At 41.2% G+C, this 27,952-nt stretch overlaps 1 protein-coding gene across 2 annotated transcripts; it reads left to right on the forward strand.

Annotated features, from left to right (window-relative positions):
* The first annotated feature begins 48 nt into the window (after window positions 1-48).
* On the forward strand, window positions 49-27,830 carry SON (SON DNA and RNA binding protein). Of its 2 annotated transcripts, none has more exons than XM_084279404.1 (10): window positions 49-3,325; window positions 4,902-5,062; window positions 7,194-7,334; window positions 9,081-9,269; window positions 13,442-13,552; window positions 13,943-14,059; window positions 21,247-21,394; window positions 25,390-25,458; window positions 25,550-25,665; window positions 26,908-27,830. In XM_084279404.1, the coding sequence occupies exons 1-10, from the start codon at window positions 64-66 to the stop codon at window positions 27,064-27,066; spliced, it is 4,473 nt and encodes a 1,490-aa protein (XP_084135530.1). In that variant the 5' UTR covers window positions 49-63; the 3' UTR covers window positions 27,067-27,830. The 2 variants fall into 2 exon arrangements, with proteins under 2 accessions (XP_084135530.1, XP_084135531.1); XM_084279405.1 differs by having other exon boundaries at window positions 26,199-27,042.
* Window positions 27,831-27,952: the final 122 nt, after the last annotated feature.

A 27,952-nucleotide genomic window follows, 5' to 3' on the forward strand; every position in this document is an offset into this window, starting at 1 on the left:
AATGAGTACACAATAGGGCTTGATGGCCCAGAGTTGACATCGACCCCAGCTGAAAAAACAGACATGCGGGTACTTTATCAGATGTCTAAAGAAAGATGTTCAGTGTCTGTTGAAAGCCAGGAGTTGCAGTCGCCTTCTGTTGAAAGGATAGAAGTGCTAGAGCCTGCTCTGATGTCTGAAAATGAATATGCTGTATCTTGGGAGGGCCAGGAGTTGAGATCTGGTTCTCCTGAAAAGGTGGAGATGCAGGAGGCTTCGGTAGTGCCTGACAACGAATATGCTGTGTCTTCTGAACACCATGAATTGCCATCTTCCCTTGCTGAAAAAACAGAGGTACAGGAGTATTCTCTGCTATCTGAAAATGAATATGCTGTATCTCCTGAGGGCCAGGAGATGACAGCCACTCCTGCTGAAAAAGAGGTGCAGGAGCCTTCTCTGATACATGGCAGTGATTGTACCATCTTCCCTGAAGGCCAAAGGCTTGCTGAAGAAACCGTGATGCAGAAGCCTTTGCTAATATCAGATAGGCAATATGCTGCATCCCCTGAGGGACAGGAGTTGCTTTCTGTACTTACTGAAAAAACAGAGGTGCAGGAACGCTCTTTGTTGTCTGAAAATGAGTATGATGTATCCCCTGAAGGCCATGACTTGAGATCCAGTCCTGTTGAAAAAGAAGAAACAGAGGAACCTTCTGAAACATCTGAAAGTGAAAGTTCTATGTCTGCTGATAGCCAGGAATTGCAGTCTACTGTTGTGGAAAAATCAGAGGTGCAGGAGTTGTCTTTGTCTGAAGGTGAATGTACCATGTCCCCTGAAGGTCAGGAGCTGCAGTCTAGTCCTGCTGAAAAAGTAGGGGCTAAGGAGCCTTCTCTGACATCTGAAAATGAACATGCTTTGTCCCCTGAAGAGTATGAATCAAGATTGACTCATACTGAGAGAACAGAGGATGTGGATTCTTCTTTGACATCTAAAAATTACCATCTTTTGTCTTTTGAGAGCCAGGAGGGAGGATTCACCTATCTTCAAAAAGAAGATGTTCAGGAGCTTTCTCCAGCAGCTGAAAATGATCGTGCAGTGTCACCTGATGGCCAGGAGTTGAGATTCCCCACTGTTGTAAAAGCAGACGGTCTCGAACCCTTGATACTAAATGATAGAGCCTCCATGTCCCCTGATGACAGTGACTTGAAATCTGTCCCTGCTGAAAAAATGGATGATGCAATGCCTTCTTTAATCCGTGAAAGTGGGTACTCCATGTCTCCTGATGGCTACAGTGTGAAGTCTGGCCCTGGTGAAGAAACGGGAGATCTAGAGCCCTCTTTGATATCCGAACGCAGACATTCCACATCCTCATATCAGGAAGGTCCTGAGCCAAAATCTCCCATGGATGAAGAGGTTCTGGAGTCGTCTTTGACATCTGAACATAGACGATCTGTGTCCCCTGAGGGCCATGACCAGAAATCTACTATAGATGAAGAAATGGATGATCTGGAGCCCTCTTTGACATCTGAGCATAGGCGTTCTGTATCCCCTGATGAGCATGACTCAAGATCTAGCATCGAAGAAGGAGAGTATCTGGAACAGCCTTTGACAACGGAACGTAGGAGCTCCGTGTCTTCTGACGAGCATGAGTCAAGGTCTACCACTGGGGAAGAGGTAGAGGATGCAGAACCCTCCTCGACAGCTGAACGAAGAGACTCCGTATCCTCTGATGAGCATGAGTCAAGGTCTACCGCTGGTGAAGATATGGAAGATGGTGAGCCCTCTTTGACTGCAGAACGTAGACATTCCACATCCTCTGATGACCAGGAGTCAAGGTCTACAGCTGGGGAAGAAGTAGAGGATTTGGAAGCTTTGACAGCTGAACATAGACGCTCTGTGTCTCCTGATGGACGTGAATCAAGGTCAACCACTGGTGAGGAGGTGGAGGATGCAGAGCTGTCCTTGCCAGCTGAACGTAGGCACTCCACATCCTCAGATGATCGCGAGTCAAGGTCTACCACTGGTGAGGATGTGGAGGATATGGAGCCATCCTTGACAGCTGAACGAAGAGATTCCACATCATCAGATGAGGGTGAGTCAAGGTCTACGACTGGTGAAGAGGGTGAGGATGCAGAGCCCTCTTTGACAACTGAACACAGACGTTCGACATCCCCTGATGGGCGTGAATCAAGGTCTACCACTGGTGAAGAAGCAGATGATGTGGAGCCCTCCTTGACAGCTGAACGAAGAGACTCCACATCGTCAGATGAGGGTGAGTCAAGGTCTACGACTGGTGAAGAGGGTGAAGATGCGGAGGCCTCTTTGGCAGATGAAGATAAACAAGATTCTATGTCTCATGAGAGGTTGGAGGAACAGGACTCTTCCTTTATGCCTGAAAGTAGGCGTTCTGAGTCTTCTGAACGTGAAAAATCTAGATCCAAATCTGTTGATAAAGTATCTGACAAAGAGTCTTCACAAAGATCTATAAGCAGACATTCAAAATCTCCTCGCCAAAAGAGTCGATCCACATCTGTTGAGAAAACAGCAGACAAAGAGTCTTCACGGAGATCTAGGCGTAGACGTTCCAGGTCTGCTGCTCGCCAGAAGAGCAGATCCACGTCGGTTGAAAAATCAGCAGACAAAGAATCTTCACGCAGGTCTAGGCGTAGACGTTCCAGGTCCACTGCTCGCCAAAGGAGTCGATCAACATCCCTTGAAAAAACAGCAGACAAAGAATCTTCACGCAGGTCTAGGCGTAGGCGCTCCAGGTCCACTGCTCGCCAAAGGAGTCGATCCAAATCTGTCGAAAAAGCAGCAGACAAAGAGTCTTCACGGCGGTCTAGAAGCAGACGCTCCAGGTCTTCTCAGCACAGATCCCAGAGATATGATACAGAATCTCGCTCTCGACGGAATCGCTCCAGATCAGTAACACGGAGAAGAGCATCAAGATCAAAATCTAATCGTCGCTCTCGATCCAGCTCATTGTCACGTTCAAGGCACAGGAGGAGGAGTAGGTCAAGGTCAGCATCAAGAAGGCGGCGTTCTTTATCTAGAGACAGGCGTAAGAGATCTCAGAGAAATAGATCAAGGTCCACTGACAGAAGAAGAAGAAGATCAGATTCAAGGGATCGTAGAATATCACTCAGGTTACGAAGCAGGAGTCGAACACCTCTTCGTCAAAGGCGATCGAGGTCAAGAGGAAGAAGACGGAGCTCTAGTAGGTCACCAATTCGACTACGGCGATCAAGATCTTCAGGGAGAAGAAGATACAGCCGATCACCTGATCGTCGTAGGTCAAGGTCATCAGAATTTTCAAACAGGTCACCTAAACGTCTTACGGACTTGGGTAAGTCATCATTTCATTTTCAGTAGTTCCATGGTTAGGTGATGGTGTGTTCACTTATGTAGTCTTACCTTAAGATACCTGTGTGGTGGTCATCAGGAATTTCTTGGAAGCGTGTTGTGCGTTACTTTAGGCAGTGACTTCCAGTAGGAGCTTTTATGTTGGAGCTGAGTCAGTGCATACCACTGGGATGCAAATATTTAGAGCAGGTTATGTCTTGGTTCTAGAGCTTTTGCGCAAAAGTGGTGTGTTGCAGTCTTGAGGAACATTCTTCATTGCAAGGGTTAGTAAAGGCCAAGAAGTTTCTCTATAAGAAGCTTGTGATTTTCTAGTTCTTTTGGGAACAAAGTAGGCATGAAAGAACATTTGAAAGCAAGTGCTAGTTGGAGAGTTCTGAGCTCTGTTTTCAACTGTAATGCTTTTTTTATCTGTCTCTATTACTGTCTTGCCTCTTTACTGTGGTCAGAACTTAATGGGAAGGGATACTTGTTTGATAGGATGATAGAAAAGATTGCTGAAAACATCTCCAAACCCAGCTGATTGGAAAATAAAAATTCCAAATTACTAATGAACTGCATCTTTTGTCAATGACTGGAGGAAGAGAGGCCTTATAGTTTCTTTTTGGTCAGAAGTTATATAAGGAGAAAGCAGTTCTTCGTTTTGAGAGATAGACTCTTGTACAGTGTGTGAGGAAGCCTCCTTTTGTGGACCTTGCATTCTGAACCTTTTAGTCTTGTCTCCTAAAGTTACCATGGAAGCCCCTGTACCAGAGAAATATTTTTGTACAGAACCTGAGAATTAATGAGCATCTTTGAATCTGCCTTCCTGCTTTGATTATGCAGCAAGCATGGATGTATATACTTTTAGTGCTTAAGAAGTAACAGTATGCTGCCCTTCCAGGACTTTGTAAAGCTGTATGGCTGCAGAGGTAGTGGTAATTAATTTATTTGCAAGCTCGCAGGTCAGATAAGATGTACGTTGTTTTCATTGCCTACTTTGGTGATAAGGCCATATGTGCTTTTTTCCTTAATAAAGTGAAATGCTGTTGCATTAAGTTTTGCATGTTACTGTATTTTACACAAGTGCACATTGTACTGGGTGCTTATATTTTCTGCTGATTGGTTCCCCAGGCTACATACTGGGGAACTTAGGGGACTTCCTCAGGAAGCTAGGGAGTAGAGTTTGGAATGTATGCTGTGTAGAAACAACCTAGTGTTCCCAAAACTAGAATGGATCAGTGAAGCAATAGGCATCAGAACTTCTGGGATTTGGAGGATTTTGAGTGTTGTAGTTTGGACTCCTGTGCTTCGTGTCAGATTTGTAATTTCACTTGTTTGTTGGGCAGACAACAAACAAGAAGTTGTTTGTGGGGCAACCAAGTACACTTTTAATTACTTCACGGAATATGAAAGTGCACAGTGAGGGTAAAATACTGTGTTTCCTCTCTGTTTAGCCTGACAGAAATGTTTGTGGTTTTGTTGTTGTTGGGTTGTTGGTTTGGTTTTGTTTGTTTTTTTTTTTAATTATAACAATCTGTCAAAATAATACTTTTCCTTAAAAAAACCCCACCAACATTCAGACAAGGCTCAGCTACTTGAAATAGCCAAAGCTAATGCAGCCGCCATGTGTGCGAAGTCTGGTGTTCCCTTACCGCCCAGCCTGATGCCTTTGTTATCGCAAAAGAAAGACGACAAAGCCAGTCAGAAGTCATCAAGAGATACGCTCAAGGAGCTCACTGAGGTAAGTGAGAACAACAGTATTCAAACCCTAAAATAAGCTAGCAGGTTCATTTGTGACTTCTAGGCAAGCTGTCATTTTATTCTGTGTACTTGGTTTGCATGTAAGCTGGCTTGTGGTTTGAGCCCTTAGTTTCTATAAATATTTTTTTCGGGTTATTAGAACAGGCTTTTTAATTCCTCCATAAAATGTGATTCTTTGGCTTTTTTGTTTTGATTCTGTTCTAATTTACAGAAATTGGTAGTTCTTGCAGTCCTGTTCACAGTAACCAAAGCTTTTGCTTCTGGCTTTTAGTTTTGGTGGTGTTAGTGAGGTTTGCTTTTGTTAGGGAGCTTCACTGTGTTTAGTCTTATCTTTGGGTTAAAAATCTAGTGCTCACTTCACGTAGTTCTATATATTTTAATATGCAGTGGAAGATATTTTTAGAGAGTTATTGTTGCAGTTCTAGCCTGCAGGTGTGTTGTTTGTCGGGGGAAAAAAGTTATTGTCCTTAACTGTAACAATGTTACCTTGTTCAATTTGCCAGTTCCTAGAGAAACTAGAGAAAATAAAATGGGTGTGGGAAACCAAAAAACAGTGATGTGGTGTTTTTTGTTTGTTTGGGTTTTTTTTAATTGCATTATCAGTGGGACAGTTCTGAAATACCTATTTATGGAAATAACGTGAAATTAAGCAATCTCAAATTACTGAGAAGTATTTACTTATTTGTTTGTGGGCTAGTGGAAGCAGAAGTACTTGTTAGTAAAAAAGCTGAGATCGTGCAGACATCTTAAGGGGTTCTTCATGTAACCTGACCAAGACCCAGTGTAGCTGGTGCTAATCTGGAAGCATAAAACCTGCCCCTTCCTTGTGCTTGCCAACTGTGGGAATCTGTTGGACAATGTTTCTGTTCTCTTGAATTGGAATTGGCCACAGAAATGGTCCAGCCCCTTGCCATACAGTAGTGTGCCCAAGTGGAGAACCCTTCCAGAGCCTGTTTGGCAGCTTCTCTCTGTAGTGTCACCTGCAAACTGGATGAACTTCCATTAGTTGGGAGCCAGATAGTAGCTATAGATAATATGTAAGCTTTCCAAGTAGTGCAGGCTTTTCCTATTGCCTAATGTGCTTTAGTCATTGTTCGGAGGCGTCTTAGCCCAGGAGAATGCAGGAATCTTTTCTAATCAGGACTGATAAGAACAGTGCCATCAGTGTGACTTGATTTTTAATGACGGAGCTGCCTTCCTGCTCCTTATGTGCAGTTGGGTCACCAAGCAGATGTGTCTTATGATGGTATGAACTTCAACTAGAATAACATTAGATGGTTGCTTCACTCTGCTGGTATTATTTCACGTCCTCAAATGTCTTTTTAAGTATACTTTTCATAAGTGGGTACATAGTAGAAGCAAGGTACTAGACTGTAATCTCAAATGCATTTTGAAGTAAGTTGTAGTTGCTATCGGTAAACAGTCAGTGCAGATAACCATGACCAGTAAAGAATTTTTCATCATAAAATTGTGTTGGGTTTTTGCTGGGTTGTTTTTTTCTCATCCTGGAGGTTCTCTTCTCATTTCTATCCAGTATCCCAAATACGTTTTATATTCAGCTTCTGTTGAATATAAAATAGGGATGTCTTGTGCCTGGCTAATGTCAAAATATTTCAGAAGTAGTAAGATCTTCTGGAACCATTGGGTCTGACAAGGTCTCTGCACTACCAGTGGAACTTGAAATTAGTAACTATTAACTCTTAGGTTTTCCTGTGTGGTAGCTTTGTGAGTTACGCTGAAGTTTCTATGAGATTACAATGGAATGCCAAAACAACCAGTGAGTTCCTACTCTGGAAGGTTTTTCAGCCTTAGACACACATTCTGTAGCTAGCACTGTGTACCAGATTTTACAGTATGCTGCTGAGATCTTAAATCTGTGAAATTACCCAATCCATCAGGGCCTAGCAAGCCTAGGTAGCTCTTCGGTAATGTGTGTAAAATGTCAAAAGTATATATATTGATGATGTTGCTAAAAGACTCTCTCAGATTATACTTCTTGCCTTAGAAAAGAAAAATGCACTTTTTTTAATGGGTTGGTTTATGTTTCGATTGACAATACAGGTTTATTCAGACCCCTCATGTCCCTTTTTTGTTGTTTTCATTTATTTTAGAAATGCAAGAAAATTGCTCAAAGCACAGATGATGTGATAGTGAACAAACCTCATGTTTCTGATGAAGAAGAGGAAGAGCGTCCTTTCTATAATCATCCTTTTAAGCTCAGTGAACCTAAACCTATTTTTTTCAATTTAAGTGTGAGTACTACTTTAATTTCCAGTATTTTAAACTGTGGTTAAACAGTGTTTGATTATCTTGGTGAAATTGCTCTAGGATGTTGTTAAATGTACTCTTGCTACAGTACGAAACTTACCTGCAGTTTGTGAAACTGTGGTAGTTCCCATAACTGGATTAAAGTTTTTTCTTTAATGTCTTTGCAGCTTCTAAAGCTTAAAGAACACAAAGAACATGGTTTTTACTTCACATTTTTATTGCAAAAATATCAGTATGGATGTATGAGCAGCATTGGAATTGGGTGGTACTTTAGGAATGGCCTTGTATTTCTTCAAAAGACAATCAGAAAACCACCAGAAAAATTTTAAAAGCATTTTGAGGTGTTCTAAATAAGATGATTCCATAAGCTTTGTGCAGACTCTAAATGTTTTATGTCTGCTTCTTCAGTCCACATCAAGTGTTCATTAAAGGGGAAAAAGTTGTGTTAGTTTTGGGGTTAGCCAAAAGAAAAGTAAATGCTGTGTTAAGAACGAGGATCACTGATACTGTCTGTTGCAAGAAGGGTCTAAATGTCCATTTAAACCCTTTCCTGACTGGAATGCTCTGTCAGAACTTGTGTTGACAATTTCTAGGTATGAGCTTGTTGGAAGGAATAAAATGAGGGAGCATTTCCTTAAGGGTGTCGGATTTGTGTGCTCTGAAGCACGAATTAGAATTTGTCTAGAAGCTTTTTCTTTGTGGAGTTTTTGTGCCCATGAATATCTGCCCTGGTTTTGCAGGGTATGAAATGCTATAGAAGTGTTAATATGCCAAGTGAAAATATAAAGGGCATTTATATTTTTATGTAGCAATACATGTAGCTTGTGGCATACACAAAATACGCATTAATGCAGATATCCATAAGGTAGTAATAGAGTTATACTTTATGTTGGACTGTTGCACAGTGGTGTAACAAAGCTCAAGAAAGCATGGGATTCGGTGCAGGCGACGAAGAGGAATGTTCTTCAGTGGTTATGGGTTCCTCTGCCTGTTCTCCACAGCTTCAGTTTTTATTTTTTTTGGTGGTTGTCTTTCTGGTTTCTAATCTTACCACCATTCCTATCCATGTTCCTTTGAGAGTGGTTTACCCAATGTGAGCTGTCTGGGCTCCGTTTGCCTCTCAGAAGAACAACCTGTCAAGAGATTTCTGTGGAATCCTAATATATTATCAATGTTTCCTAAGGAAAACAAGCTCATAGTCTTAATTTACTTTTGAGATTAATGCTGCTATTTAAAGCATAATCAAAAACTAGAAAACAAAATGGGGAAAATGACTTTACGTATAGTAATGTAGAGCTTTTTGTCACATGGATACCACAGCCAATGGCTTTTGCTGCACAGGATTTTTGAGATTTCCGTTACAAAATGCATGTATGTCAGACTAATACTGTTCTCTTTACGATGGGTGGAGGGAAAGCAAGGTTGTTAATTGTGAGAGTGAAGTTTTGTGTGTGTTTGGCTGGTGAAGCTAGTTGAAGTGATGTGGGTTTTTTTGGTTTTTTTTAAGCTTCTAGCCATTTTATCATCTTTATATTGCAGTTTGTTGCTCTCCTGTGTGTGTTTAGGATTGTGCTAAAATGATTTGTTACGAATGCCTTTGGTGCAATGTTTTCACCAGTCATCCTCCTTACTACAAAACCAAATGCATGCAATATATTTTTTTCTCAAAGACATGTTGTGAGTTTTGTGTGTTTTTTCAAGTTTTAACTTGTTCTAATTTTTTTTTTAAGACTCCCAGCATAAAACCAGCACCACCACCACAACCAAAAAATCAGGTCAGCCTGTCAAAGGAATTTCCTGTTTCATCTGGGTCTCAACATAGGAAAAAAGAAGCAGATAGTGTCTACGGAGAATGGGTTCCAGTTGAAAAAGGCAAAGAAGACAGCAAGGATGATGTTTTCCCCAAACCATCCATTGAGGTAAGGAAGGGGAGGAAAGCATATCATATAAGAAAACCAAAACCAAAACCGTTACCTGCTCAGTCTGGTAACAAATTGCAGTCTGTGAAAAAAAAACGCTTAAATAGGTAGTATCTATAACACTTAAATAAGCTAATTATCAGAACTCCTGCCCTCTTCAAATGTGGTCACTGTGCTTGTGTGGGCCATGATAAAAGTAGCCTGCGCCCATACAGTGTGCTTTTGTCTCAGTAGAGTGTAAACTTTTGCTTGAAGTTGAAAAGCAAGCAGAGGTTAATACCCCAAATTGAAACTTCTGTAATTCTAAATTGAATAAATTGTCCTATCAATCTCAGAGCAATAACACTACATTGAAATGTAATCCATAAAAAATAGACCTGAAAGTAGTTTCCAAATCCACCATTTCATCTGGATGCATCTACTAAGTTTTCAGCTTACAGTCACATTTTCTTACATAGTTGTCTTCCATGTGGCCTTCCAAAGAAAAATCTAATTGTATGTATATTAAGCTAAAAAAAAAAGGCAAATGTTTTTTCCCTTCAAATGTCTTCAAAAGGATATTTTGTGGGGTTTTTGTAATTAAGTAAATATTTAAGACAGATGTAAATGTTTTCATGTTGATGTTAACCTCACTCATCTGAAGACTTGTTCCCATGCCTTTCAAAGCAAATAAACAAAAAAGCCTTGGCATCAATTTCTGATGAAACAGTCTTTCCACTTGGTACGTTTTGTTTTTCAAGAACTTTCTAAGGTTGTACAGTTCACTTCCCAAAGCACAGAAGGTATTTATCTTCTGGGTCTTAAAGCACCAGAAGCACAGTGAATATACTATAACTCCTGTGACACTTTCATGGTATGTCTCAGAGTTTGATGGTCATGCACCCAATTCGTTGTTCCCTCAGTGTAGATGGTAACTGCTGCTTGGTCTTTGTCATGAACCACTAATAAGACAAACATTCTGAAATGTTTGTGCAGAATGTCATTCTCAGTTACAGGTGCATATGTAAAAAGTCCAGAGCATAAAAACATTGTGTGCTAACATTTGGCCATGTTTTTACCTGGCGGTGAGAAGTTTTGTCCTTCAGATAATTAATGGTGTGCTCATAAATCAGGAGAGCTCTGTAAATGTCTGCATCCAGGTTGCCAGTGACGCTGGGCTTGTCTTTGACAAATGGGGTTAGCTAAGCACTGATGGTTTGTGTATTGATTGTGTAGAAGAGGCCTTAAAATTGACATTGGAGTAAATACATTAAACATAAATTTCCTTTCTGTCATGTGTATCTTTATAAATGCTTGTAACAACGTTGTCTGTTTTTATATTTTGTAAATAAATACTTTAATTTGCATTTACCTTAACTTGGTTTGTGTTAAGGGTGATTTCAAGGGTCACTGGCTGACAGTGGAGCATACCATCCCCTCGGGTTTGGCAGTCCTTAAATTTGAAATGCAGGAATGCTCTTGTAGTAAGAGAATCCCTGTATGTTTCTCCAGGGAGTCTGAAAGGTGACAGAGTACTTCCCTGCTTAAAATTCAAATGCTTATGAGGACTTTTCGTGGATTAAATGGCTTCCTCAGAGCAAAAGAAGCCAGATGAGCTCCCTTGCTGTTGAAGTAGGGTAGTGGGGGAGCATACCTGCATCCTCAGGAAGTTTCACATATACTTTGCCTCCGTTTGTTGTTGCTCATTTTGAAATCTGACTGTGACAATTCTGATGCAAGTCTATATTGACATTAAAGATAATAACTAATTGGTTTTATCGTTATGTTTTTATTTAAGTCACAGAATTAGTTATGGGAATAAGCAATCTGAAATGGCCCTGTTAATATATTGTTAATTGTTACAATAAGATTATGCTGTTAGTAGAGTTGTTTGTAGTAGTAGGAGAGGGAGGAAGAAGTTTGAGTAATCTTGAAAGTATCTAGAAGCTAGGTACATGTCACTGGAAGCTAGAGGATACTAAGAGAGAGAAGCTGCATTTGAAAGTACGGAGTTGTAGTTTAAGTGTGGAGTACGCACAGATGAGACTGTGCAGAGAAGGCATCGTGATCTAACAGTGTAGTAAATGCATTTGTGCTATTGGTGGAACTACAGAGGATGTAAAACACGCCTGCTTTCTGTTGTCAGCCTCTTCCTTCCTGCTCTGATACCTGTGATTTGTGTCTGTGGGGAAAATGTCACTGAAGGTCAGGATTGGAAAGGCAGAACTCTTAGGGCAAATAGCATGCTGAACTTGAAACTGTTTTACTTGACTAAATAATAACAACTTTTCATACTTCAAGCAGAGATTTTTTTTTTTCAAGATCCAAAGCTGCCATGGAGTGTCTTGACATAATACAAAGCCATGATGGTCTCCAAAATGGTGACTGACCATGTGGGGAAAGTGTATGGGAATTCTAACTAACCAGGGTATCTACTAATAGGCCCCAGTCCGGTAAAGCACTAAAGTACACATGTATGTTTAAGTATGTGAGTGGTCCCAATGTGGTTTCAGTGGACTACTTGCATGCCTATGTGTATTGCTGGATTGAAGCTTTTGGTGAGTAGAATAACTTTTATTTATCTCCTGAACCAGTTTCACAAAAAAACCCCATTAAAGAATTAGTATAACTATATAAAGGAAACTTGCTAGCTCGAAAAACTGTGTATTTGAAACAGGCATTATTTTGCATATGTGACTATCATGTTAGGTGATTGTTAAAAATGTTCTAGGTCTTGTGCCTTGGTTATGATCTGTCTTTGTCAACTGGGACAATAAAGGAACACTGAAGTCACTTTCGTAGATGGTATAGAACCTCTGACATTTTAAGTTTGTCTTGGTCAGTGCCAGATGTTTCAGCAGTCATCTTCCCAACAGAAATACTTGTTGTCAACAGTGGGGGGGGTGGGGGGGAACCCCACCCATCTTAAAATAAGGTTTAATAGAGCACAGAAATAATTACTCTTCTTTGTGCAATTGTGGGCATTTGGGTCTATTTTTAACTGCTTTTTCAGTTTTTACTGCATTCTTGACCTGGTTCCTGTGACAGGGATTTTGTGGATTAGCTGTATTTCTCTGAGCAGAGTCAGTTTTAAATTCGTTTGTTTCTTCTGCTGGCCCTTTATTCTGTTACAATATGTGAGAGGCTAAGATTAGGAGATGACAACTAGCAAAAGGTAGTTTCTTGTAACAAACCAAGAAAACTATCAACATAGTTTTTGTCTATATGCCACCTGCTGTTTTGATTTGGTTTCTTCCATGCTTCAAAGAGTTCCAGCCCTTTCAGTCTCCTTCACATGCTCATCTCCTAAGAAATTCAGCTTGTCTTGGAGCACTGTTCTTTTTCTCCTTACAAAATGGAATGATACATAAAATGTACATCATCTGAAGGACAAGGCACAAATAATTTTACAGAAGAGCTGTATACTAGCCATACTCTATCCACAGAGTAGAGCTTTGTATTGGGCATCTTCATTTGCTCCATACTTTTGCCCAAACTATGCCAATGAGTATGTGCAAGATGGCTTCAAATGTATTTTTCTTTAAATTTTATTTTGGTTCAGCAGCAGCACTGTAAATAATCCAAAACAGTCAATTTTGAGCTGCCTCTAAGTCTGATTTTACTTCTATGCAAGTCTGTGTGGGCTGACGAGTAAGATTTGAAAAACAGAAGCTAAGTTCACAAAATACATCTGATTGTGCTGTGATTTTTCTTCTGTGTATAAATTGAAGTTTTGGGGTCACAATGGTAGGGTGCTCCTGTGGACAGCTCCATATGAAAGCTTTTTTTTTTTTAAAGATTCTTGACTAAATGATGTTTGGTTCTGCTGGCTAGTCAGATTCCATTGAACAGTAATATGCTTCTCTATTTAAGTACTATACAGCAGAACTTTTTGTGACCAAAATAGTTCTTTGAAAAGAATTCCTTTGATATTTTGTATGTGCAGGTGATATTAAATTATCAGGCTGTGGTACTTCAGATTTCATATTTGTTTTAGAAAACTCATATTGTGTTTACTTCATAAGTAGTCCCAGGGTTTTTTTCATATTGCTGATTTATATATCAAACCAACTAATAAACGTGTAAAACAACTTTGTAGTATTTGTAGCATTTACTCTACAACAGCTTTTCCAGACCAAGTGGATATTTTTGTGGTTTGATGCATTTTTATAAATAATCTTTTTCTTCCCTAGGGTGTGGACATAACTACAGCTATGAACGATCGAGCAGTGGCTCAGAAAAGGCTTAATGAGAACACATTTGATCTAGAGGCCATGTGCATGCTAAATCGTGCACAGGAACAGGTATGTTGCAAATTTTCATCAGCATTTTGATGAGTTTATATGTTTACCTTTCATGCCAGCTGACTTTTCTTAGGTATTTAAATGTAGGGTTTTAGAAGCCTGGTTTATGGGCAGGTGTTTAAAAATTCTGCCTTTATTTTGCATTTAACAATGGTGATTTTGGGGCTAAGTGAGCCAGGAACCATAAATTTGCTGGACCTTGAGCTTTAGGGTTAATGGGCAGAGCGGCTCAGTTTTTTTGAAGAGTCTGCTTATGGATGGGTGTTAATGAGCACAGCACTAAACATCAGTGAGGAGTTGTCATGAAAATTACTGGGAAGCAGCAGAGAATCGCAGGGGTGGAAATGTGCAAGTTTTCATTTTGATCTTACATTTGATTTTATTTTGTAGATTGACGCCTGGGCTCAATCAAACTCCATACCTGGCCAGTTCACAGGAAGTACTGGAGCACAGATACTGTCTTCAGATGAGCTGACCAACAGTGGTCCCCAAGCATGGATTAGAAAGGTAGAAGTTATGCAGACGTACTTTTCTAACTGTCACATTTTAAATAGCAGTGGAAGTATTGGAAATTGCAAAAAATGTGCCTTAAGAACCTATGGTAATGCATGTGTCATATACACTGAGTTGAGTTAAATCATTGTCTGATCAATTTAGATACTTGCTGCTGCTGTGTCCATTTTGTTGTGCATTAAGGTGTTGCTCATGACAGAGTACTTCAATAAGGTGTGCGTCTGGTATTTGAGTCAGATGGTTCATACACGCGTTTACCTTATACTGAAAGGACATTTGTGATAATGATGTGGTTGCAGTGGTAGGTCCATCACTACTTTTACAGGATTGGGACAGATCAGGCAAGGTTTGATCCTGATGTTACTGAAGTCAGTGGTGTTTTGGCTTCAAATTCAGTGAACCAAGTCCCAAAATGCCATTTTGTTTGACTTGGTTCTATCCAATTTTTACTTTGCCTCTCTTTGTGTCACCAGCGTTTTCCAGGAGCCAAAAATTTGGAGTATTAAACCAGGAGTTGCAGTTTGGTTAAGTTGAATAACATCATGCTATAGTGAAGTAGTTATCTTTTGCTACAGAATAATACTGGCTTATTTTTGGTGTGCAGTGCGTCATACATACATGCATTTTATAAGTTCTACAATTCATGCTTCATCTTTGAAAATGAATGCTGAACTGGTTCTCTTTGAAGAAGTAGAACTGAGGAATTCAAGCAATATCCACCTTTTAGGCAAAAAGAGTAATGAGTTATGGCCATCCGTCCTGCAAGTAACGTAGTTGAATATATGCTGTATCTGCTTATTTATCCTTCCAGAACACAGTGTCAGGACAGCTCTCAAAACTGGTAGGTTAGATTTGAGGCTTATTTAGAGTTTTCCAGAAAACTTGGTGTAAACTGAACACCAAGTCTGGAATTACAATGTTCTAAAAATAGAAATATTTTTGCCGAGATTGACTAACTTGTTTTTCTGATTTACTTAGCCAAGCAGTACAGAGATCCAGGTTACTTGCTGGATGGGAATCTCTTGAGCTTTTGTCAGTATTAATACTGAGCTTATGTGATAAAGTCTTATTTTAACAATTATTAACCTTTGAGACTGTAACAAAATGTTTCCTTTGATTACAATAGTTTTCCCTGGCAGAGCAATAAAGCACTCAGCAGGGATGCCTTGGTGAGAAAAGGAGAGAGCTGTACCACCCTGAGGCTTGTGAAAGAGATCAGCAAGCCTGTGAGGGTTCTCCCTTTCTGCCTCGCAGCACCTTGAGTGGGTTCCCAGGGCACTGGAATTGGGAGCATTTCTGATCATCTCTTTCCCAAGCCTTTTCTCATCCCGTTTTCATTCCTTGAGGTTCTGTGGGGGCCTTCTGTACCTTAGAGGAACAAGTGTCCGCTACCAGAAATGAGGTGGAGAAGGCAAGTGTGCGTTCCCTTGGTCTTTTAACTTCAGTCTGTGATCAGTGTTAAAGAAACACCAAAGGAACAAAACAAAAAAAGCCAACAAAATGCTTTATAGGGAGAGTCTGGTCTCCCTTGTGGACAGGACTGCTGTGAGGAGCAGAAGCGTATTGGAGCATGTTGTTGAGTCTAGAAATAAAAGTGAGCCAAGAGAAGCATTTGTCTTTCCCATAGCTGTAAAAACATAGTGGTTTGCAGTAGAAGACATCCTCCCTAGCCAAGCATCTTGTGATTTGTCAGAAAGGAGGTTGCTACTGGAAACCTGAAGAGTTGTTGGGTGAAGAAGATAAGGACACAGTCCTCTTTCCTGCGCTGGATTCCTCAGCTTGACTTCTTTTGCTCTTTCCAGGTTCCATATTTGCACGCACATCGCCATCAAACCCACAAGATGATAAGTAGTTACAGTCATGTGCCCTCTGCAGAATGCACTAGGGCCTACACAAGACTTGCCCTGTGTTTTCTTGTTTGGTTTTTTTTTAGGAATGGTGAGGTCTGTGAGAGCTTTCACAAAACTTAGGCTTGATGAACTTAAGAATGTGGAGTCACATCCTGTGACTAGAGAGTGATTTCACAGGAAAAAGTGAAGTAGGGATAATGGGTTATGAATGCATGTTATCTTTCTCAGTGACATGAATGCAAGCCAACCATGAAATGCAAAGTATGGGTTGTATTTTACTTTCAGGCACTTGAAGTTGTGTAACTTAGTTCCTGTTAATTGTGCGATGTAGCACTAAGAAGTCAGACTTGTACTCTCTTCTTTTGACATAAGAAAACACATTTTATCATTTAAAAAAGCCATAGAATTTTGCCATTTTTGATCTGCTAGTAGGGCTGTGGAGTTTCTTGGGGTATGTTGTATGTGTAAATTAATGCATGTGTCTGACTGGAGATGATGTTTTACTGAAGGCGTTTTGCTGGGGCAGTTGCCGTGAGCAGTTGCTGTAAGAGGACTTGAGAACGTGCACTGTTTGGCAGACACAGAGCACAGGTCAGCTGGTTGTTGTGTATCATCAGGCAAAGAATGGGAACATGGACAGGGACAGGCACTGCGCTTGACACATGTAATCACAAAGCTAGCTAGAGGTACCAGAACCAGGAGAGCGGTGTCAGGAGGGGAGAAGAACATCAAGGACTGGGTGAACTTGTTCGATAAGCGCTGTCTTCACTTTGCATTTCTTGGATTTCAGCTTTTTTTTGGTACTTTAAAAATGACTCTGGAGAGGTAATATGTACTCAAACCAAAAGAGGCCTGCAGTTTCATCCCAAAGTTCGTAGGGCACTAGCTATTGAAGCGCTTAACGTGGCATACTCGGTCGACACACAAATTAGAAGTATGATGTATTGTTCTAGGTAACGCGCTAATTCATGGTGTTCACGCGTAGGGTTCTGAGCAGCATTCGTAAAGGAATAATGTGTTGTTAGGGTTCCTGTGTTGTTAAAACAGATTTGTGAACCGTATCTTATTTTTCTTTTGAAAAGTGGTTTCTGTTTCAGTTTATCATCATCGGTGTAATCAGTTCACAAATAACTTGTTCTGGAGGTGGCCTTCGTTTTCTTTGGTTCCTGTTTCCTTACAAGTACACTATGTTGCTGAATAAATGTCAAATCAGAGGAAGTGGTTAGATTCTTATGTCCTGGTAAATTCTGTTGAGGTCTACTTAGACTTCCCCAGACTCACCACTTGTTTTTGGATTTATCAGCTTAATTTCGTAGCCTGAACTCGCTCTCCAAAACAAGGCTTCTGCAGCGTTTTACACAGGTGAGGAAGTGAATGCTTAGGGTCCTCTTCCTTCAGTTGTGCTGAAGCGCAACATGCAGTTAAAATGCACGTTCCTTCCATTCTTCCCCAGCCGTAGCAGATGAGTAAAACTCAGGCTAACGATGGAGATAAAACCTAAGCTGTGTGCTTGTGGCTTGCAGGAGGACTGATGACCTTGTCAGAAAGCCACTTAGCAAAATACTACTCGTATTCCTGTTGCCTTGTATGACACAGCGAGCTTTCCTTGGAAATGGAAAGGCAAGGCAAATCAGCCGTGCTAGTTAAGATTGGACTAGTTTCCTGTTCTGTCCTCAAAATATGTTGGTTTATTCCCAGCTCTCCTCAGCTTGCTTTCTGCTGAGGGTGTGGAAAAGCTGTGAAACCCTGAAGCTGACTGTGAGTGTGGCTTTCGTAAGGTGTTTGATGGCATTCTTCAGAAAAGTATTCCTCCTCTTGTTTGAGGAAGGAATGTGGCTGCTGCTAAAAGTGCCGGTTATTTAATGCAAAATGCAGCTACCTTACAGAAGTCTTGCCAAAAATAGTTGCTTGGTCTGGGTACTTGACTGAGAAAGTCTTAAAGCAGTCTCTAAGACAGCCCATTGTGCTGCAGCCCAAATGGCCCACCTACTGTGCTTAAGGCTTTAATGTCTTTTCCTTAATAAATTACTGCTCAAAAGAAATAAACCTTCCTTCTGACAGAACTTAATGTTCTACTGCCATGCCAGCATTGTGAGAAGGAATGGGTATTTTCTTTTCAGAGAACAAAAAATGATGGTCTGTTTAATGACCTCTCAAGTAATTATGGCAGTGATACACCAGTGTTGCTGGTGCTCTTTTATAAGTGTTCAGCTTGATGCTGTATACTATCCTTGCCCCAGAAACAGCAGTGACTGTCCAGTTTGTAGTGTGTTTCACAAAGAACCCTGTAAAATCATCTTTCGGGTATGATTTAAGTTTTGGTGTGTGTTGGCTTGTTTAGGCCTTTAAATGCTAATTCAGGCAGTTACACACACACATAAAATTTGTGGCCATAATATAGCTTTAAAAGAAGAATAGTGAAATTCAAACTTAGTAAAAAACCATGGAATCTTCTTAAATGATCCAGTGTTACTATGTAGCCTTCTCGTTAAAGAAACTGCTGACCCTAGAACACAGCTTAATGGTTGTCTCCATCTGCTGGCAGAATGGAAGTGTGCTTTACTGGGCTCACCTTTCCTAAATTTAGAGATCAAACGATGAGGGAAAAAAAGTTTTATTAAATTTCCACGCAGGCTTGCTCAAATTGAGATTACTGAATGAAAGAGAACAGTTATTTTCTAAATAATGACTTAATTCCAAGAACAGTAACCAAATACTTAGAAACCTGAGGAGTTACTGTACTGCATGCTTTTCAATTCGATCTCCTCCTTATGGGCCAGAGATAGTACACAGCTGCTAAACAGTTTTGTGACACTCAGCTGCTTAGGATTTTTTAAAGCAAAAGAAATGTGGATCTTCCTGCCCTGCTTTTGTTAATGTTTCTACTGTTTTTACATTTTCAAACATAATTGCAAACAGAGCACTAGTTTTTACCATACTTTATGAAATCATGGGCTGAGTGAAGTTGTTGTTAAATTACAGGGGGGGGGAAAGATAATATTGTTCAGGTGTACAGATTTATATTTGAGGTGGGGTTTTTGTAGTAATAAACTGAACCTTAAAAACCAAAAACTGAAATAACTTCTCCCCCTGCTGCAGGCCTTCTTTGCTTCTTCAGTAAACTGAATCGAAGTGGGCTGCTTCTGGCACCTTGCGTTTTAGTACCAGCATGACTTGTGTGGCCTTTTAGGGGGATGCACAAGTATAGCTGTTCCGTAATGAAGCAAAACTCCCACTTCTAATTCTCTGCCTTCTTGGGTCTGTGTTACCTGTTTAAGAGTCAGCATAGTGTAAAAAAAAATTCCTACTGATGTCACAGGTTAGGTGTTTTTAATAAACCAAACTGTGGGATTCAGACCTCCCTTTATTTCCAGTATTTGGAACTGGTTCAGGCTCTGGCAATTCCTGTGTAGGAACTCAGGGCTTTGATTCTTGACTGGGAATGGCATATTGACTCTTTTTTTCTACACCACTCCCAGCCCCCAAATCAGTACAGTTACAGGTGTGGTGAGAAAGCTGCGTGGCATTAACATGACCTCATGGAGAAATTGCACTCTGCGATTTGTGAACTGAATACACACCGGTGGTAACGAAACAGATGTTTGTGTTGAAAATTCTATCATTGCAAAGCAGGTACAAAAGAGGAGTCGGAACCCAGGGTGACATTGACTGGGGTTTGTATCATTCTCGGCATGGTTGCCCTTTTCTTATGAGAGGTTCCTGGAAAAGAGAGGGGAGGATGAAAATGGAAGTAAGTAAAAGTCGTTCTAGGCGTGTAGATTGAGGCAGTTCGTGTGGAAGAAGCCGGTTGTCTCCGTGCACACGCACTGCATGGGCTGCACTGCTCGGAGGAAAAGGGGAACTGGAGAGGGGCACTTGGCCTCTTTCTTTACTCTTCCATCAGACCACTTTGTCACTGAGTGCAGCATCCGGTTGCATGATTGATAGGTCTTTACTGTTACTAAGTAAATACTTGGAGAAGTCCTGCCGCAATCTTCAGACATCTTTTTGTTATTATTTTAAATTTTTAACACCTTACTGGGGATTACACACATGCATCATGAGTGTGTGTCAGTTACTAATTTGAAATCCCCTTAAAAATATATTATCCTTAGACTCTGCAAAAGTAAGACTTCTGGTTTTGTCTACCTACAAGTCGAAACCAAGGGCTGTCAGTCCTTTGTCCAAGTCTGGGAAACGCTTACTTTTGCAAGCACGACTCACAGGAGAAGAAAAGAAAAAAAAAAAAAGAAAAAGTTCTATTAATCTGCTTTGATAGTGAGTAAAACTTTCACAAAAAATACTAGGCATTGTATCATCTAACCTACTGTGCGAAATAACTGATGGACTTATCAGTGCCAGTGTGTAACTTGTATATTTTAAGGCAAGCAATTTTTTGCTGTGATGGAAATGATTGACTTACTTACTTGGGTCAGTGGGGGGGGCAGAAGAGAGATGATAGTTCACAGAATAACCTGTGAACTTTCACCCCTCTATATGGAAACTTGTTTCAGGGTCAAATCCTTGTAGCTGCCTTCTTGCCACGGTCAATGCCAGCCCTACTATTCACAACACTGCGGCCATCGAGGCCTAGGTACGTAAACATTTAAGGAGTTTTTAAAGTTCTTTACATCAAAACAGATTTTTAAAATTTCTGTTTGTAAGCTTTCACCATTTAACAACTATTATGTTAATGATGATTTGAAAGAATGTGAAGACTACTGCTGCTAAACTGTGTGGCTAAGCGCCTTTAAAAAAAAAAAAGCAAAGCAAGAAAAACCTGTATGTTTCATGTGGATTTTCAGAGTAGAACTTGAATGTGCAACTGCTGTATAATAAAATGGGGAAACTTTTTTTTTTGGTAATATTTAAAATACGCCTAAACACTGTGTGAATGTCATTACTAAATGTGCTTGTATTTTGTTCAACAACTAGGTACACTTGGCACACATGTTGCCAGTTAAACAGTTAACACTGCCTCCTTTCACAAGATGAGAAGAGATGCATTGGAACCAAAGTAGCGTGTTTAAAAATGGACGGTTATCGTTTTGTTAAATACATATGTCTGAAATGGGTCACTTGCCACTTTTGGATCGCTTTAGAATTTTCTTAAGTTGTTCCTTTTTTGAAAATACTGATTTGTGTCTCGTGTGTCTACGTGAATTCTGGTTTATGCAAAATGTACTTAAAGCTAAGGTGGTTTTTTTTGTTTAATTGAGTCTGTGAAACATAGTTAGAAACCTTTTTTTTTTTTTTTTGGAAGCTCCCTCTTACTTTTTAAAATCCCAGTGCTAACTTTAGGACTTGTTTTACTTTTTTTTTTCTGGATAGGATCAGTTCTTAAGAGCAGCCCCTGTAACTGGAGGAATGGGAGCACAACTGATGAGAAAAATGGGCTGGAGAGAAGGAGAAGGGCTTGGAAAAAACAAAGAGGGCAGCGTTGAGCCTATTATGGTCGATTTTAAGACAGATCGAAAAGGTAAGCCCTTCCTTAAGTGTCACACAACACTGTAAACTTCTCATGTCTGATTTGGAGGTAAAGGACAAAGCCTACATACATAATCCTGCACTAGCAGGGGGGGTCGACTTAGATGATGCCCAGAGGTCCCTTCCAGCTCTGGCAAATCTGTGAGTCTGTGAATCTCTGAACTCTGCCAGATGTTCTTTAACACCCCCTAACCTTCGCCTTCCATGTAAAAAGTGCTTCTTGGTGGTCCCTAAAAGTTAGGGATGTGCTTCAGCTGGATGTGTGGAGGAGACATGGATAGGGAAAGGAATTGCAGAGAAGCTGTTGTGGTGGCTCTAGAGAAAGTAACTGGAGTCGGAACAGGGCAGGATTGGAGCTATTGTAGTTTGATTTGGTTTGAACTGGGGAGAAAGAGGTCAGAGCTACAGAGCTGAGCTACTGCTGCCTTTCAGCAGAAGTCCTGATGCAGCTAGACTATCAGAGGTCTTTTTCTGTCCAGTTGATATCTGCTGCTCCATCTCCCAGTTTGATCCTGCTGCAGGCTGCTCTGCAGTACATGGTCCACAGCCACAGCTAGAGAACTGTTGCATTTGTCTGCTTGATTCAAAAGAACTGTCCTTTTATTTGCAGGCAGCTTAGTTGGTATGATTGGCCATCTCATCAGCATGTTGAGCAAGAGTTCTGTTTACAGAATGAATGCTTATGAAAATTTTCCATCTGAAATACCTAGACAAGTTCAAGGCATTGAACCATTTCAAATACAAGGGGGAGAATTACAGCAGTTGAGATTTAAGATTAATTGTTCTGTCATGTTGCCGAAATAGGCAATTAAACATTGACAGCAGGAAAGCACATTCTAACTGTTGTTCTAGATCTTTTTTAAAAGTAGAAGCCTTAGGAACCTTTAATACATTGAATAGATCACATCTAATATGAAAGCATCAAAATACTTTGAGTTATGTTTTTGTGTTAGCTTTTGTCAGCTCTCATAATTGAGCTCAGAAGACAGCCAAGCATACAAATGCAAGTGTTGTGCAGTTTCTTTGTAGAGGTGCTGTTGGAGGGATCTTTAGGTATCAAAATGACTAGTTCCTAATAAAGAGGTAGTTCATGTGGCCAATCTACCAGTGAAAATATAATTTAAACAGTTTAATATTAAGTGCAAAGATGCAGAAAATGAGAAAGTAAGCCTATGTTACAAAAAACATCCACTGCTTTCTAAATTCTAAATGCCTTCTAACAGCCTAGTGTGGCTTTCTAAATGGAGAAATGCAGCTGTCTCAAGGCACAGAACACTGTTACTGACACCTTTGCTTTACACGAATAACAACCAAACTTGCTTCTCAGATGTGTTTTTTCTGTGCAACTTTACTGTTTAAAGAAACTAAACACACACACCTCAAACAAACAAAACAACCCCCCAAAAAAAAACCTCACCTGGTGTGATAGAGTGATTGCCAGGAAAATCTTGGAATGTTAGTATTTTGTTGCTGTTGCTGTCTCACCGTGATCTTGGTTGATGTTGTCTCGTGACGCTCTCCCTGTTAGTGAGAGTCCTGTCAGTTCAGCTTGATTTATGTCAGTTTTGGTACTGTTAAGCAGCCACATAACGTGGTGATGGATTTTTATGGTGAGGAGGGAGGACTAGCTCTGCTCAGGGTGTTGCTTGCTCCTTGTCACGTCACAGGAAAGAGGCAGTATTGCTGCACGACCTGGGAACGTTCTGGACATGAAAACGTTTGGGTGATGCGCAGCGGTGTCACCACCCAGGTTTCCAGTTGCAGAAGCAACGTGCCCTGGGATCCTCATGTGGTTTCTGATAGAAATTTCCTTAATGCTGCAGAATTCAATATAAAGAGTTTCAAGGATCAAGGTCTGAGGCGGGATCAGGTCCTCGTTGTGCTGGGCATTCTGGAAGAGATAGTTTTCCCCCTCTGCTTCAGAATGCTCCGTCTTCAATAGTAATTAAAAACGTTAGATGGAGTTCAAGGGTGCTTCTTCCTGGCATGTAATGGGTTAATCTGAAAATAACCTTAGTAATGGCTGGGCTTTGCTTTAATTCCATAGTATAAAAATACTTTATTATTATTACACAATCTTATCTCAGAATTTCCACAAAAAACATCTAAAGGTGTTTTGTGTTGATGAAGGAGAATGTTTAATGTTGAGCCAACCAGGTCTCTAATCAAGGGAGACAACTTGCACTATGAAGGGACAATTTGCACAAGTCAGAAGCAACTAACTAGGGGGTAAACCTTTAGGACGAGCAGCTGAAAAAACTTTTTGAAATATCAGTGTTCTTTGATGCTTAAATGTATAAAAAGTAGCTGTTTGCTTTTTTGACTTTCTATGCATAAGTTTAAAGAAAAGTCAGAATTTTTTAAAAGGAGCCTGTGAAGTAGCCAACCTGGTTTTATTTTGTGTGGGTTTTAACACGTTTTTTTTTATCCACCCCACCCAAGAAAATACTATTTCTAGATGCAGGAACAAGCAGTTTGCTAAGGAGTTACTCAGTAGGCTGCACCTAAGCTACGAACCAGAAGGGTGTCTGCCTTCTGTTTGCCTTAGACCCTGTTTTTGCCAGTCACTGGATGGTATCTGTAGTGCTCTCACAGACTGTGCTGAACCCAAACTCTTCTTGAGCTGTGCTGTCAGCTTGTAAATTGGTGGTTTGTGTTCAGTGAAGTTGGTCTATCAGCAGAACTTGTCAGAGGCTCTTGCTGCTTTTTTGAATACACCTCTTGAGGTACCAGGGACAAGATGTGGTAGACAAGTGTCAGTTACTTAGAGTCAGAGGGACACAGTATCAACATGGAGATTGTCAGAGGATGGGTTTGTGCTTTGGTGGAAGTCACGGGTTATTTTGGATATAAAATTTTCTAAGGGGAAAAAAGTCCCTTTTTTCAATGATGACTCTGTGAGGGTTTTGTGCTACTTGAAAAGTCCCTGCTTAGGAGCTGCATGAATATTAGGATGGAAATCTGGTAAGGAGGGAAGGATTTTCATGAAAGCAAACCGAAACAAATTGCCAACCCAAAAAAGCTGAAGGAACAGGAAGAAACTGGAAACAATTGCAGTATCTCCCTGTCTTTATTCACCAAAGCCAGGAACAGAAACATATTGAGGTAAGACAGTAACGCTGAAGGCTTTGAAGTCTGAGTTCTGAAACACCAGTCAGGTATTTTGTTGATGTGTACTGAAGGTAATGGCAAAAGGAATGAAAAGAAACTCAGTGACTTCATAAGCATGGCAAGGTTACTGGCATTTGATGGGGTTTTTTTGTTGTTGTTGTTGTTACAATTTATTTCTTCCTCTTATAAGACTTTGAACAGAGAAATGTTCAGTGCCCACGCTTAGCAGTGGCTGCTGTTGGGGCTTGTGCTCTTCATTCCTGATTCTGGGGCCCAGTTGCACACTTCTGCTGCTTTATGTGCAGATGTGATTGAATTGAGCTGCCAGTTTGCACGTGTCTTTGTGACGATGCAAATACTCGAGTGCTGTTAAAGGGAGCATGTGTGATAAGGACACCGTTGTGTTACTTGTATCATAAAAGGTACACTTTTCTACTGTTTAATGGAAATACTTCAAGTGCTTCCTGTGTTAGAGGCAAAGTGTTAAGATAGGGGATGACTTTTGGGTTGCACAAAACAAATACTGATTGAGAGAATGCTTTCAAGTTTCTCATGTACAGTGTTTCTCCAAAGGCAGCATGGAAAACATGGGGGTAGGGGGAAAGTTTCCTGGGTTGCTTGAGACTCCTCAAAGCATTTTCCTCCTGGGAGGAAAAAGCATTTTCTTCCTGGAGCAGTTGAGAAGAATGTGGTGTGTAGTGTGGTGGGAAGAAATTCACTGGATGAAAGAAAGGGAGGTGCAAAAGACTTCTTGAAAACGCAGCTGTGTGGTGTCTCCAGGTTTCATCGCCACCGATACACGTGCCATTGCTTTGCTGATGAGAGCACAGCAACCGGGGGGAGTCACAAATGTAAGCTGTGTTGTGTTTTGTTTAGGGCTTGTTGCTGTGGGGGAGAAGGCACAGAAGAGATCCGGACACTATGTTGTGATGAAGGATCTTTCAGGTGAGATTCTTGTCTGAAAAACAGTTTTTAAAACTCTGCTTTGAAACCACGGCTTTGATAGCAGCCTTGAAATGCACAATTTGCCTTTAAGGAAAGCACCCGGTTTCTGCGCTGATGGAGATCTGCAACAAAAGAAGATGGTCGCCACCAGAGTTTGTGTTGGTGGATGACAGTGGGCCTGATCATCGCAAGCATTTCATTTTCAAGGTGCGTTTGAGTCCCCTTGCTCGCTCTTGGCTTCCCTGGTTAGACGGTGTGAGTGGAATTTGTGTTTGTGTATCGGCATGTTCCGGGGGAGGGGGAAAGCTGAGGACTGGTCAGCACTGCCTTGGTGCTAGAATTTCAAAGTCCTGTTTCTGTACAGGCCAATCCCGTGTCTCCAGCGCATGAACCTGTAAATCCACCAGGAAAGACGCCGCTCCGCTCATCAGTAAAATTACCCTCCGGGGTGGCGGCCGATTCCTGCCGCTTAATTCTCAGGCGTGGCGTCGCCTCCCTCTTGCTGGCGTAAAGGTAGCGAGCAAGACCTGGGCTTTCTTTGCCACGCGATGCCTTGTGGTAGCACTTGCTCTTTGGAAGCGATGGTGCTTACCGACCAGCCATGGTTTTTTTGGCTGCCCCTAAAGAGGAATTTGACAGAAAAAGCGCTTTAAAGGAGCTCGGGAGCGCTGCCGCGAAGCAGAGGTGACAAGGCTCTTGCTAACAGTTTCTTTTCTTTCCTCCCCCTCTTTCGTCACCAGGTGAGAGTCAATGGAAACGAATATAGGCCTACTTTTGCCAGCCTTAATAAGAAGCATGCTAAAGCCACAGCAGCAACTGCGGCTCTCCAAGCGATGGGACTTGTACCAAAGGAAAGCATGGTCAATACCACCATGTTTAGGAGTGCCTCACACCGCTAGATATTGTTTTTTATATTGACATTATTTCAGATAATTTTACTCTGCACAAAAATGGTATTTGCCCGTTCATGTTGTAAATACATTGGCAATTCCCACGTTGTAAAAAGGAACTGTACAGACACCTTCAGGTTTTTCTTTTGTACCATCCAAATGTATTTAAATCATACTTAGTTTTTGGTATGTTTATATTGTTTACATTAGTGATGTAATTATTTCTTAAATGACTAAATCAGACGACAGACTCTGGAGGCATCAGTAATCTAAACCCTTGTTTTAAAGCTCATGCAGTTTCTCTTCAGTCCGGAATGTTAACACTTTCATAGCGTTTTGTACTACGCTGCAGTTTCCCCTGGTCTGGGGAAAGCCGCTCCCGCGCCTCTGCCCGCCCGCAGCCGGCAGGCGGCGGTGGGGCTTTCCCTTAGTCTAGTCGAGGCTGGCGCCTACTGCTGAACAGAGAGCGGGCCAGTACCGCCACCCCTGCGAGAGAGCGCGCAGCGGCGGCCCTGTTGTACGGTGTTCACGCTGCCGCTTCTCTTTGCATTTCCTTTAGGGGTTTAACTACATGGCACCCTGCGACTGGCCGTACAGCCCGTACGCTAGGACAGAGGCGATTAGGCAAAGAGACTTGCTTGCGGAGGGATGGCAGAGAGTCCAGCAATGGAACCGACGAGACTGGCAATGGCAAGGTGACTCTCCCTGCATGTTCTAAGAAGGGAGACAATGGAGGTGTCTATACCAAACAAATTAACACACTGCCTGATGTTGATTGTATGAATTTGTGGTTAATGTGAATTTTAAACTCTTAACAGATCTACAACTGGATTCGGGGGGAGGGAGGGGATAGAGTGATGCTTAAATTGTTGTACCCAACTTGGTCAATAAAGCAGCACAAGTTCTTAATCTTAATCACTGGTCAGTAAGCAGTAAATAAAACGTATGCCACAACAGCTTGTGGGAGAAATAGGCTTTATGAACATTACCAGCAGCTGTTACGGTTGCTGCGTTGGTTCCAGGCAGTTTTGGTTCCTTTGGACCGTTACCAAACTAACTCCTGGGGCTTTAATTTTCCGTAACGGTACTCTGCCCCCAAGGAGACAGCCCCATCCAGAGTTCTGCAGTTTGACAAGGGAGAGGATGTAGGCAGCTTTTCCTTCCTTCCTTGTTTTGTTTTGTTCTTTTACATTCTGTTTTAGTAGTGTTAGTGCTTTAGCTATGTGCACTTTGACTCGGAAAGGGCACTGCACTCCTCTAGCCAGGTTTGTCTGAGTTAGGAGCAGGTTGCCAGGATTTCTGGATAGTAGAGTAGTAGCTGAGGTGCTCATTTCGGAAATATCTTTTTCAGCTCTCTGTTATTCATCTGCTGACCGCAGCTTCGTCTGGGACAGGAACAAAAGACAGTTTGTATGCAGTAAGCCTGTGCTCAGGCCTAACGGGAGTGGCCCGTGCGATGGGAGCGGGAACATGGAGGTGAATCATTACTAGTACCTCTTGTTCCACAGAGTAAGGCGACTCGTGTGTATTCCGTCAGCTGTTACGGAGCAAGATGTCTGTCTCTGCCCTGAACGGACGCAGATCATTGTCTTGTGTACAGCAGA

This window comes from Gallinula chloropus, assembly GCF_964237585.1.
Source record: "Gallinula chloropus genome assembly, chromosome: 1".
In the NCBI taxonomy this organism is placed as follows: Eukaryota; Metazoa; Chordata; class Aves; order Gruiformes; family Rallidae; genus Gallinula; species Gallinula chloropus.